Here is a 12,928-nt window from a genome sequence, read left to right as displayed (position 1 = left end):
CAAATACATGCAGTGGAAAATGGTACCAGTTCAGTATCGTGGTCATGTAGAGATGAATTTCCTGATGGGCTTCACTACCAGTACTGAAGGAGCTTAATTATGGTTGATGCTTCCCATAATTAGGAAACACATTCCCATGATTCCAAATCAACTCCAGACTCCTAAGTGGTAGAAGTGAAGGGGAAAATGGGGGCAGATTTGGAGGTGCCCATTTCTCCTTGCACAGCTCTTCTGTCCTATGCTACAGATCCATGTGTAGGATCAGGGAGCAGGACAGGGCAGACATGCTCTGCAACATTAAAGCAGAACCAAGCTGCATGGCCACTGAGCACCGTTATTTTGTAGAAATTTTCTTCTTGCTTTTCCTTTTAGAAAAATTTTTAAAAGTAGTTGCAAAAGAGTTACAGCCCCTCCTTTACAAATAGAGCTATGCCCTAAACAGAGTTGGAAAATTTTAAGGAAGGCAAGATTCCCCTGGAGCAGCTCCTCTATTAGAATGGAGGTAGCTCAGTGCCATGATCTCTGTCTCTAAAATGCTGTCAGATATCTCCACTGTCTTGATTTAAAGGGGAGGAAAGGAATTATATTTTATAGACCATAAAATGCATTCTTGGACTTCATGCAAACTCTAGTTACCAATTGTTCTCTGACTTTCTGGGAGATTGCCAAGATGAGAAATTGTGTGTCTGTACATCAAATTGTTTGGTGAGTCTTGGAGGCTGGTTAAACTGTGAGTCTAAGCAAGATGCATCTACAGAAAGACTTTCTTGAGATTTTATGGCTGCCTCATTCTTTATCTAATGGAAACTCAATGCTTAAGTGCAACAGAACAGTTTGCAGAGAAAATTTGGGGAAAGTAGCTTGAAAATGAAGTTGGGTTTTTTTTCTTGTTCAGAGTAGATAAAAATGCTTGTTCTTGTTCCTTGACTGAAATTAGGATTTTATTTGTACCTGTCTTTTGGAACACCACTTTGCAGACATATGAATAGTCCTCAGCCAACCTGCTGGCTTGTGCAGCGAGGATTGTGAAGTCTTTCAAATTAAGTGTGAAAAAAGTAATGGTGCTTTCCCAAGCTCCACCCAGGATTGAGAAATATAGCCTGCAGTTACTTTGCAGAGATACCATGTGAACTGCAGAAAATAATGTCACATGAACACTGTTCCTCTTGTAAAGCTAAAAAAAATTATTTTAAATTCCTGCAGTAGATGATTAGCCTTTACTTCTTTATGCTCAGTGTCAAAACTGTAGCCTGCCAACCTTGCCTTCAGTAGAAGCAAAAAACTTGTTTCACTTCAGTGTTTCAGTAGAACTGATAGCAAGAATGCCTTTCTTCCATGTCAGAAGGAGCAAATAATTATCTGCATTTGCTTGAACCTTCATAGACAATAATTTTTGAGGAAGTTTCTGGATATTCTCTTTAGTTCTCTCCCACGGCATCCTCCCCTGCACCCTTAACACTGTACAGGAAACCTGTCCAAGGGGGGGTAATGCCTGTTGGGATGGAGCTGTTACATTGCACCTCATCTGGGATGCAGGAGAAGAGGCTGGAGAGGTCAGGAGCAAGCACAGGATCTGCTCTTTCTGGGACATTCCCACATCCCCAGGCAGGAGAGCTGCAGCTGGCGAGGCACTGTGGGGCTCAGGCCTTGTGCCTTGTCCCACCCATCCTGTGCCCATCACCTGGGATTGCTCTGTGCCTTCAGTGAGACACTTCCAGATCCCAGGGTTCCTGCTTTCAGGAATCCCTCCTTTGAGATGATCTTGGGCCGTTTAATCACTAGCACATTTCTCTAACTTTCAGCCAGAGGAGGACTCAGCTGTCTCATTTTTCTGCCCCAGCAGCACCTCAGCAATGTGACAAAGGCACAGGAAAATACTGAAATGGGCAACTCAAGGTCCCTGTGTCAGGGACTCCTGTATTACTGGAAGGGAAGGAGACAAGGTCACTCAAATTCTCAATAATGAGAGAATTACAGGACATTTCAAGTTTGGATGAGGACTTATGTATATGTGTCAGTGCAGGAACATAGCATCAGTTCCTGGGTTTTGTGCCACTTTTCCTCTATTTATGTATTTTACCTAATAATTTATTTTTGTGGTGTTGCAATAGTTTAAAGGATCACATTAGTAAAATAAAAAGTGGAGATATATGATAATACTTCCATGTTTTACAATTTTATACTTTAATTTCTTGAATGCTCTGGGGAAATCTTTTGTGTGGAAAGGATTGGTCTCACTGAAATCAACCTTGCTGCTTTTGTTTTGAGCAGCTCCCCTGTGCCTCGTGGTGGTGCATTACATATTCTGTAGAAGCGCTCAGCATCGTGGGTGGTGTCTATTACTTCTCATACAAAAAATTCCAGACATTGCAGATCTGCAAGGAATAGGAGGCCTTTTAAAAGTTCCTTCAAAAGCCTCCTTCAGTTATTTAAAATAAATCCTTCTGATTTTGCTCTCACATGGCACACCTCTACAAACAAGGTGATAACTGGAGACCAGAAATGAGGGATTGAGGTAAATTAAGCAATGGAGCAGAAGCTGAGGGTCTACATTTAAATCTTTGGAAGCTTTGCTTCTAATGTAAGTGGGGACACTATTAGGTGACAGACAATTCTTTGTAGGTACCAAGATGAGTGTCCTCTTGCAACTATTTTTTTGTCTGTAGAGAGCAATTATAGTGGTTATAGCATTGTGGTTTCCTGTGCTGCTACTGGATTATCTCTGGTTAAAATTTGTCTAGATGCTTCCTCCCTGAAATGCTTCTAACTAAATACTGGAGAAACTCCTGACCTTGAACTTGATATCCAGATGTGTACTTCCACATGATTCTACAACGCTGGACAAGGGAGAGGCTAACCCCAAAACTAGGATCAGGAATATTTCTATTTGAGATCCAGGGAGAAAGTGCAGACTTTGGAGGTGTGGTGCCATGCTTAGGGGAGGTATTGGAAACCAATGGCATTGAGCTGACTCCTGGAGCCCTGCTCCTGCTTTTTTCAGTTCCTGGGAGCTAATAAGCACCAGCTGCAGGAAACCTGAGCTGGAAAGCATTGTGCACCTTTCCTTCTGTTTAAAAATGTGGCCTTTTTTTCCCCTTAGTGTGTTTATGTTTTTAATATGTTGTGGGACATCACTTGTAGGGCAATCTAGCAGCGAAAACAATAGTGTGACAAGGGGACAGGTCCAGGTTGGACACCAGTGCAGGAAACACCTGTGAGCTCAGTGCCATCCTTTCCTCCATGGCCACACTGCTGTGAGCCCTGCCCCAGCTGCTGGCCCTGGGTTAGAGCTTCCAGCAAACTCCTCTAGTGCTGCATGTGAGGTTTAGCTGCTTTTGACCAACTCTGCTGTGAAAACTTGGAGGAGATGTTTGTTTGCCCAGCCAGCACTCAGGAAGGTGGCTGCTTTGGGGGGGTGGCTGTGCAGAGCTGCTCCTGGCAGGTCTATGCTTTCTGGGACCCTCTGGTTGTAGATGGGAGGTGTGGATGTGTAGGAAGGTTCTTGGGGTTTTTTTTGTTCCTTTCTACAGAAAAAATCTGGGCCATTCAAATAATTTGCCTTTTCCCTTGTGCTGACAATTTAACAGCCTTTTTAAAAGCTTTGGTTTCTCTCAAGTACGCTCACCCCATACTTGTTTTAATTCTTGTGTGGAGGCCTGGAGCTTAACAATTATTTTGCTTAAGCTCTCTGAGACTTGCTATAAAACTTTTTTTTTTTTAAAATGCACACATGCTAATGATCCCCATCAGATCATATTGTTAAACAGGGAATAAAGTACTTGCACCATGATGACATTATTTTAAAAAAATGTTAAAAGCAGGCCAACAGAGCCCATTTCAACAGTTTTGTTCTGAAATAATTTGCTCAGATTTGTTAGAGTTAATTTGTTGAAAAGTTCAGTGTTTGTACAGGCAAGTCCTGATTTCCACACTGAGACACAAGAAGCAGGAGAGGAGTGAGCGGGTGTCCAGCGTTTGCAGGAGCAGGATGGTGGGAACTCTCCCTCCCTCTTACCCTTCTCCCCCCCCCCAGCTGCCCAGTGCAGGAATGTAAAAGCAGTGTCAGAAGGCTGGGAAAGCCAGCTTTGGATTTTTGTGGACTCCTTGCAAATCAGAGGAACTGTCTGGCTCAAATCTGCATTTAGGGCCAAGAGAAGAGGATTTCCTGCCATTTAGTTGCTTGAGGAAGGAAAGGATTTACCTCTCTGCTGTAGCAGGACTTAATTTTTCTCCTTTTTATTAAGAATAGCACAGCATAGGATAGGAGTAGTAAACCTGTGAGAGCAACCACATCTCTCCCTCCTCTTCCCTGAGGTGATGCAACTCTCCCCCTGCCCAAGCATCCTCCTGTCCCAGCTCCCAGCCCCAGCAAGGGCTTGGCTGTCCCTCCACTGTGAAAGAGGGAGCTGTGGAGGGGGTGGCTGCTGCGCCGTCGCTCCCTGGCCACCATCTGGATCCAGTTAGCTCTCTCGGCAGTAGGGCTGAGTCTCATTTCCTCCAACCAGTAATGTTATATAGGCAGTGATCCTGTTCTGCCCTAACATAATTGAAAATTATGTGTATTGTAGACTCGCAGCGCTGAAATGTAGACTTGTAAAAATCTGTGGCTCAGGTAGCCTGTGGAGATTGAATTTGGCACACAATGAAGCTTTTATGTAAAGTAAGAATTATAAGCCACCACATCAATATTGTGTTACAGGCATGACAATTCTTGGATGAGGAGGCCTTGAGTCAGGCTCGTCACCTTAAACAATGCTAATATTTCATACTTTATCAACAGGGCTGGCATTTTGAAGCCAGCCAACTGGACTTTTTTTGCTTTTGCAAACATCCTGCCATTGAAGCTGTGGGTTCACTAGCTTGGCATGGGCATTGGCTGTGGCCCCCTCTGCTTACATGACAGACAGAACATCTCTCCCTTGGCAGGGCTGTGAGGCTGCTCTGGATCCTGGCCACTTGGTAGAGCTCATGGAAGTTACTTTATCGAGCCTTGTGCTTTACTGCTTTCCCTTGGGTCTGGTTATTTGATTTTATTTTGTCTCCCACTGGTGTATTGTCCACTGGTAGAAATGGAAGCTGTCCATGTCTGTGCTTGTGTGCAAAACTGAGCCCTCTGGGTTTGGACTCTTCCTACTGGGCTTCGTGTGCATGTCCAAGAGAAGCTGTTTGTGCCTTAGCCTTTGCACTGTAAGACTTCTTGGATCCTCTTTGCCAGGGGTGGGTAAGAGAAAGGCTTTACTGAGAATCCAGACTAAGGGTTTTAAAAGGAGAAAAACAAAGTGTAACAGTAAGATCTTCTGAAACGCTCATCTTGCCCTTAGGTCAGCCTGGTGTAGGAGCTGAAAGTATGCACTGAAAGCACAGGGCTGTTGTGGGATAGAGGTGGAGTGGGAGCAACCATGCCTTGTTGCTCTGTTTCTTCTAATGGAATTTATTGCTAGTAAAAAACAGCAGAACTGACAGTCCTGAAGGCTTTGTAATCCCTGCAATAATTACTGACTGGATGGGGTCTGCTGTGAGCTCACCCCTGCTGCTTGTCAATGCCTCTGTCTGCCCTTGGGGCAGTCTCAGAGAAGCCCACGTGTTTCTCAGCCTGTGTTTTAGGACAGCTGCTGACCTGAGCTCCTCACAGCCTGTCATGGTTGTAGGGATATTCCAGGGTTGCTTGTGACTGTGGAATGGTCATGGAAAAATGAAGGTGATGAGTTTATTTTTGTGGGTAATGGCTTGGTGTGTGTTCCCTGAAAAGCCACTGAGCTGTCATGCTCTTGTAGGGGCTTCAGCCTTGGCAGTGGTAGCTTCTTGCTCTCCCAAACCATGCTGGGCTTTGAAGCAGAGCACATATCCTGTGAGGACGTTTTCTTTGGAAGAAGGGAAAAAAACTTCAGTGGTTGTCTGGAAAACCTGAGGAAGCCAATAGTAGCTGTGACCCATCAGGACCCGTTCTGCAAATTCACGCATCCCTCTACGTGATGGTATTTCAATTACTGTCTAAGAAAACGGATGGATTTTTGAAAATGTAGCAGTTGACTTGTTTAATAGTGCCATCTGAAAGTCTGTAATGGTATTCAGATTTCCCTAAAGTTTAAAAGTTGGCTGTCAGTTGGCTTAGGCTTTGGGTCCAAATTCTACACACTCAGGCTGCATTTTTGCGCACTTTTTTGAAACCACATAGGGTTAGAAAGTTGCTTTAACATCATCTCAACTTTAAAATTTATGTTGTGGTCACATATATTGAAGAGCAGGGATTTGATGCAAGTGATCAAATATCTGGAGGCTTACAATCGAGTCGTAAGAGTTAGAAATATCACTTATGGGTTGTCTAGTTCTGGTTTGTTTGGGTTTTATTTCTTGTTTTTAGGAAGTGCTGAAACATTCTGGTCCACATTGCACAAATCCCAAATGTGAACATGAATAAAAACAAGACTTCTTGGAACTTGTGGAACTCATATGGGGCACAAATCCAGAGTATGGGTTTGTTTATTTGCATTCCAGTAGCTCGGAAAACTCAGGCCCTCCAAGTGATGGGAATTGGTAACACATTCTCCTGCTGGCTTCTGCTTTTTGGGCACCTCAGTGCCCAGAGTCTTGCAGACCTTGCATGTGAGCAAATGTTTTAGATAGTGATGTGCTGAAAGCATGGAACCAGATCTTCCTTCCTTCCTTCATGGGCATTCAGATGCAGCTTCCGTTGTTTGCCTGGAGCGGCGGGGGCTGTTTGTGCACAGTGATTCTTCAACATTACTCTTGCTTAAAAAAAAAAATAAATTAAAAATGGAAGGAGTGGGTAAACATAACTATTTCTCTAGTAGGTATTTTCTAGGAATAGAACTCTCAAGTCAACCAGTGTAGTGCTAAACAGGAGCTGCTGCAGTGGCCTGATCTATGTGTGAGCTGCTTTTCTTAGCTCTGGGAGGGGGCTGAATGTGGCTGTACACATTTCTTCCAGCATGACACAGGGCTTTTAGAAGTCCCATATTAACCTGTATTAAGTAGGACAGCACAGCACCGTGCAGAGAGAAAAGCTTGGGCTGAAATTATATTTAGATGTATGCTGCAGGAGTTTGTTTGGGATAACTCATTTCTCTGTGGACCTGCTTTTGTTCAGAATTGAGCACTTCTGGTGCAGTGAGCTGAAGCTTTTCTTGCTTCTGAATCAGTACCCCCATGTGCTGCAGACAGGGCACCTGTGTGTGTTCAGCCTGTCTGCTGGTGGCAGTGCCACAGAAAAGTTGTGGCTGTCCCCAAGCCTGTGCTGTCTGACAGAAGATAAGCAAGAAGGAAATTCACAGTGTCTTCCAGAAATGGTGAAAAGTAGAGAAAAGAAGTGTTAGGACACAGCAGTGCTGGGTCTTTCTGGGGAAGTGCTCTGTCTTTAGGGCTCATACAGCACTGGGGAGTTGGAGCAGTTGACTTGGTACATTTTTTTGAAAGAAGGCTGACAGATGACCCATTCAGTAATGAGATCATAATCTTAATTCATGATATGTTTTCCCTCTCCTGACACTGATAGCCACCTTTTCCCTTGTCCCATCCTCTCCATGCTTATGCTATTTTGTTTTTTTTTGTGGGTTTTATTCTACTAATAGATTTGCTACAATTAGTAAAATTAATGTAATACTGTCTTTGCAATTTATTTTCTTATTCCTGACCTGTATCACAGTGGTATGAAATCGTTAGCTCTGCACAGGTTTTGTCTCCACAAACATGTAAGGTTGTCTTAATTTTTTGTTTCAGTTCCTTGCATAAGTTTTAATTTATACTTTTTTATCCATGTTACCTAAGATTTGTTATTTTTTTTGCCTTTCTTTTCTGAACTCATTTTTCTTTTCCCATTTTTGTTTCCTCCATCCAGTATCTGCAGATGAAATGGCCACTGCTTGATGTTCAGGCAGGGAGCCTTCAGAGTAGACAAGCCCTCAAGGATGCTAGGTCTCCATCTCCAGCACACATTGTTGTAAGTAAACACAGAAAGATGTTCTTCCTTTGTTTAAAAAAAAAAAAAGGCATTTGACATTAATGGCATTGGTTGTCATCAGTTTTCTTCTACACAGACCGAAGGAGAAATACCTCAAAACAAAGAAATCCCTAACAAGTCTCTGGTAAAAGGAGGGAATACTTTTGTTATCACTGGGCTGTTTATGAAATTATCATTCATGTGCCTTGCAGGAGACCAGGGAATCAAAAAATGCTCTAAATTTACACACTGCAGAATTATGTAGTGGTGGTGGAGTCCATTCAGGCTGGTTTACACATCTGACAGTGTTGAAGTGAAGAGAGTGAAGAGGCTCTCTGGAAAGCATTAGAAAAATCAAAACAAAGCCTATTCTATGTCCTTTACTTAAAGGAATCTTTTTTAATTGTAAAATCTTGGATGGGAGTTAGAGAACTGGTCAGGATTTTTGCCTGGGTGAAGGCTCAGAAGAGCCAAGTTCAACAAAGCACGTGTTCCTTTGTGTTGTGATGACATTTCATTCAGTATAAACATTGTTATCAAATGTTTACTACTACCTGCAAAGTATAAAACACTGTTTATAATGAATAGTGTTTAAAAAAATACTATTATTTATTAACTTTTAACTTAAATTTTCTATTTTGTTATTTTTTCTTGTGCTTCTGTTGTGAAAACAATATTGAGTTTGCAATGTTCAGTACAAATTTACATGAGAGTAGTTTGGGGGTATATTCTACTTTCTAAGATATCATCCATAGAGATCTATAAGGAAATGGTTTGTTTATGTGGTGATTTGCAAGAGAGGTGATATGCAATGGTCCATCCTCACCCACAGCCAGTTGTTAAGGAGCATCTTAACTCTTACTATACATCTGGGAAATTTACCTCTGGAGAGAATGGCATGTAGTGGGTTAAAATATTTCTTCTGAAAAAAGAAATCATCAAGTTTAATGTGATTTTTTAAAAACTTTTTTACAACCATTGGATGATAAGGTAAATACCAGGAAAATAAACTGTTCATTCTTTATTTTTACTCTGTAGTCTGGAGCTGACATAGTGGTAGATCACCCAAGGCACGCATTGGCTTTGCTAGAAATCTCAAATAATATTAAACATTTTGAGGTGGTTCTTTTTCCAGTGTTGTCTCTTTAAATTGAGAATTGTCAGCCCATTGTGATGAGTGTCATAGTTCTTTATCCAAAAGGAAAAAAAGATTTACTGTATTTTAGAATCCATAGCTTCTAAACCATCCTTCAATCCATCAGAGAGCAATTGGAACAAGACTGGTATCTGCCCACTTGATATCTAGTGCTGGCTGCTTCACTTTTTCAGAGCTACTTTGCTTTTCCTTCCTGTCCACTTGGGCTGTCACTGGAGGAAGAGATCAGAGAAAAGATGTCTGGCTGGTTAATCAGAAATCTACAGTCATCAAAACCTGCCATCATCTTACTCCTAATAAGAAATGAGCAAGAGAAACCTTCCTATTTTAATTCTTTTCTTTTTACTGCTGTGCTAGAGGACTGACACAGGGGGTGGGAATGTTCCTGGGGCTCTGGTGTGCTGGAGAGGTGTCAGGTTCCTAGGAAGAGATGCAGAGGGAGCAAGAGGCTTCTCCTGGGTGATTGCAGCCAGGGAGGGCAGGATGGCATCACCTGATCCAGTGTCCCTAAGCCTCCTGCAGGAGAACACACCCTTGCCTTTAAAACCCAGAGCAGCCTGTGGTGCTGAGGGGATTGGTTGGAGCCTTGGCTCCCCTGACTCTCCAGCCCTTCCACCCAGCTGTGGGTGAGGTGGAGATGAGTGGTCAACAAAATGCACAAAAAAGGGTTCAAAAATCACAATCATTTGGAAAATGAAGCGAAACCTGCTTCCAGGGAGGCTGAGGTTGATCTGCTTTGTGTTTTGACCATTTATGGGGTTCTTATGGGTCTCTTTAAAAGCTGTTTCACTCTGCTATTCAATAAAAAGCATATTTACCATAGCAACCACTTAGGCCATGAGGAACATATACTACCTCCGAGATGGAGGCCACCTTCCCAAAGAGCCACAGCTGGCATTTGTAATGTGATCTTTTGTGCTACTTACAATGTTGGAGGGAGAGGAGGAGGAGGGAGGGGGCAGAGCAGTGGGGTTTTTTTTTGGGGGGGTGGTTCTGCAAGGTTTAATGTTTATTTCTAGCAGCAAACTGTTTTACCTTGTTCTGTTAAAATATATAAATAAGGGGCAGCTTTTTCTACCCTTTTTCCTGGCACCAACCCCAGGCCACATTAATTTTGTGGAGTGAAAATGGTCTTTTTTTTTTTTTTGGTAAATAAAGTTAGAGCAGGTAATGGCATTTGGGGGAGATAAAGTGGCTGCAGATGCCAGTTGGCCTGGGATGTGTCAGGCATCTCTGGTGTCCCCATTGCTGCTGCTGTGCCTGCCCACAGCACCTGAGACCTGTCTGCTCTTGCACAAGGCTCCACATCTCCTTCTGCATTTGTGAAAATACAGTTCATCTTTTTGTGTAACAGTGAGGGGTTCTTCATGGGCATCCTGGTGTTTCTATGCAAGTGTAGGGATGGAAACTGGTTCTCTGCCCTGGTTACTGTGTCTGGTCTGCCCATCAAGTGTACCTATGCCAGTTTTTCATCTCCAAATCAGTTGGGCTGCCCTGAAGATCTGTAGGAAAATGCTAACACCTACAAATCACTTCTTATCTTTCTCTTATCTCTGAAATCAGGATTTGAGGCTAATCTTCATAGCTGGATTACAAAGAGAGGAAAGGAGAGTGTGGTGACTTGGGTTGCCCCCCCTTTTTTTATTTTCTTTTTTTTCCCTCCACTCTCTTTCTTCCTACCCTCGCACCCTTTTTTTTATTTCCCTTTTTTAACACTCTTTCTCCTCTGTGCTTGGCTGTGACAACCACAAGCTCTGTGTCAGCCTTTACTCCCAGCTCCAGTGAAACTCCCCTTAGGAGTTCAGCTTAATGACTCAAGGCTGCATAACATGGCTGTCTGTAATGTCTTAAATAAAATCTGTTCTGTTTGTCAGCCATCTTCCTTTCAGATTTGTTTAAGAACATTAAGTTAAGACTACAAAAATTGAAGCAAAAGACCAGCATGAATAATTTGGCTGGATTGCTGTCCCCAGTGCTGAGGGCTGGGTTAATACTGCTTTTTCATGGTGCTTGAGAGAGTCTCCAAGGCCCATAATGAGAAACAGAATATTAAACTGAAATTATGTTCAGTATGTCTTGTGGAAGGTACAGCATGAGGCTCCTTTTAAGACCAGTGCATTTATTTACATTTAGGTGCTTCACTCATCTGGCAAGACTTTTTGCATCTTGCCCTGGCACAGTCATGCTGCTTATCTGCGTCCAAAGGTGAAAGAAAACTGGGGGAAAAATTGTTTTAATAGTATATTATTAAGCTTGCTAGGTCAAAATGTTGAATTCAGCCTGCAGATAGTACTATTATGAGGCTGGGATGTTTTTAAAGTGTTTTTAATGGTTATTTTCCCTCTTTTTTTCTGACCTTTTATTTCATTGAAGGTATTAAGATTTTGTGAAACAGCCTTAGCAGGAAGTTTTGGGTGTGAAGCAGACCCCAGCTGGGTGCCTTGCTCTCAGGGGGTAGGTGCTAGTTGTCCTGGAGTCCCATGGTCAGTGTGCACCTGATCTGAGCCACATGTGTGCTGCCAGCATGGTGATAAGGATGAGAGATGGGTGGTGTAGGAGTGGGGATCTCACATAAACATTTTCTGTTGCAGCCTGGACAGGCAGGTGAAATTAAGCAAGGTATGTCAGTGTTTGGATCTCCAAAATCTGCTCTCTCCAGAAAGCAAGCTCCTTTAAAACCTTTCTTATCTGTGTGCATTCCTACAAACTTAAGCAGAAAACCAATGCTGCTCTTTTCTGTTCTCTGCAAAGTAAATCCTCTGACTCAGCCATACCCTGTTTTGGGCAGGAGTGGGGCTGAAAGGCCAGTCCTGGGATCCTGCCTCCTGCAGGCTGTGCAAAGACTTGCTTTGAGCTTCCTTTGTACCCAGCAAAAACATTCAGAACCCGATGATGGTAGCTCGGTACAATATATTCCTCATAAAACACTAAGGGGTTTAAAAAATTCCTGCATTTTGAAGTAAATGTCAATGTTAACCATGGGGGGAGGACTTCCAGTACTTTTTGGCCTAGTATGTAAGGAACACAGCCATATAGTAGACTGAATCACCAAGAACAAAGAATCACTGTGCAGTAGTGTATCTAAGTTTTTTCTTTTTTTTCCCTTTTAAAAAAAAAAAAGTAGAAATGTTTTTTCAAAACATAATATGACAAGCAAAACTGAAGGCAAAATCATCTGAAACCTACTGACTGTTTCCAGCCTCTTCAATGACTGGGCATGTGGGACCTCTGGGTGGTTTGGAGACATCAGACTTTTTTTTCCCAAAGTGACTGGAGTTGAAGCTGCACAGTCTGCCCTGCCTGTTCCCTAGTTTTTTTGTCTAATGTGGTTTGAACTTTTGCATTTTAAAGAAAAAACAAATGCCTACTAGTAGCAGTTAGGTTTACCTTAGGCAGATTTTAAAATGCACCTACAGTGTCACTCCAGACAGGCTGGAAGAGGGGTGCATCCATAAATGTCCTGTATGTGTGGAGCCACCTGGAACCACAACTTGTAACTTCCACTCACAGTGCTCTGAGAGGGCTTTTAAAGCTCTTGCTTTGCTTGTCTTCAATGTTTTGTTGTAGGGAGACTGTTCTTCCTCTGCAGTAACCTCTGGAGATGTTTGTGGATTCCAGGCTGCCTGCAGCCGTGACAGGACACCCTCCTCTGTCCTTGGGGATCTCAGGGGGGTCAGGAGCACGGTGGTGTTGTGGGGGGAAGGACTTGGCTGGGCATCACTGATATCAGTGCCTGCTCTTGAGAGGCACTGTGGGCAGGAGGAGAGGGCTGTGTCTGAGCTGTCCATCAGTCCCTGATGGCTGGTAGGTCATGG

The 12,928-nt window shown here is 43.0% G+C and overlaps 1 protein-coding gene across 21 annotated transcripts in view; it reads left to right on the top strand.

The window, feature by feature from the left end:
• Positions 1–12,928, top strand: part of TCF7L2 (transcription factor 7 like 2) — a 171,891-nt gene that overhangs the window by 53,697 nt on the left and 105,266 nt on the right. For 17 of the 21 annotated variants that reach the window (XM_033065729.2, XM_033065722.2, XM_033065739.2 and 14 more), the window contains exon 4: positions 7,856–7,957. The exons of the other annotated variants lie outside the window; for them this stretch is intronic. In XM_033065729.2, coding sequence (XP_032921620.1) covers positions 7,856–7,957 — 102 coding nt within the window. The remainder of the gene's footprint in view (positions 1–7,855; positions 7,958–12,928) is intronic. 21 annotated transcript variants of the gene reach the window in all.

Source organism: Catharus ustulatus, chromosome 8 (genome assembly GCF_009819885.2).
Source record: "Catharus ustulatus isolate bCatUst1 chromosome 8, bCatUst1.pri.v2, whole genome shotgun sequence".
Taxonomy (NCBI): Eukaryota; Metazoa; Chordata; class Aves; order Passeriformes; family Turdidae; genus Catharus; species Catharus ustulatus.
This window is presented reverse-complemented; position numbering and strand designations above follow the sequence as displayed.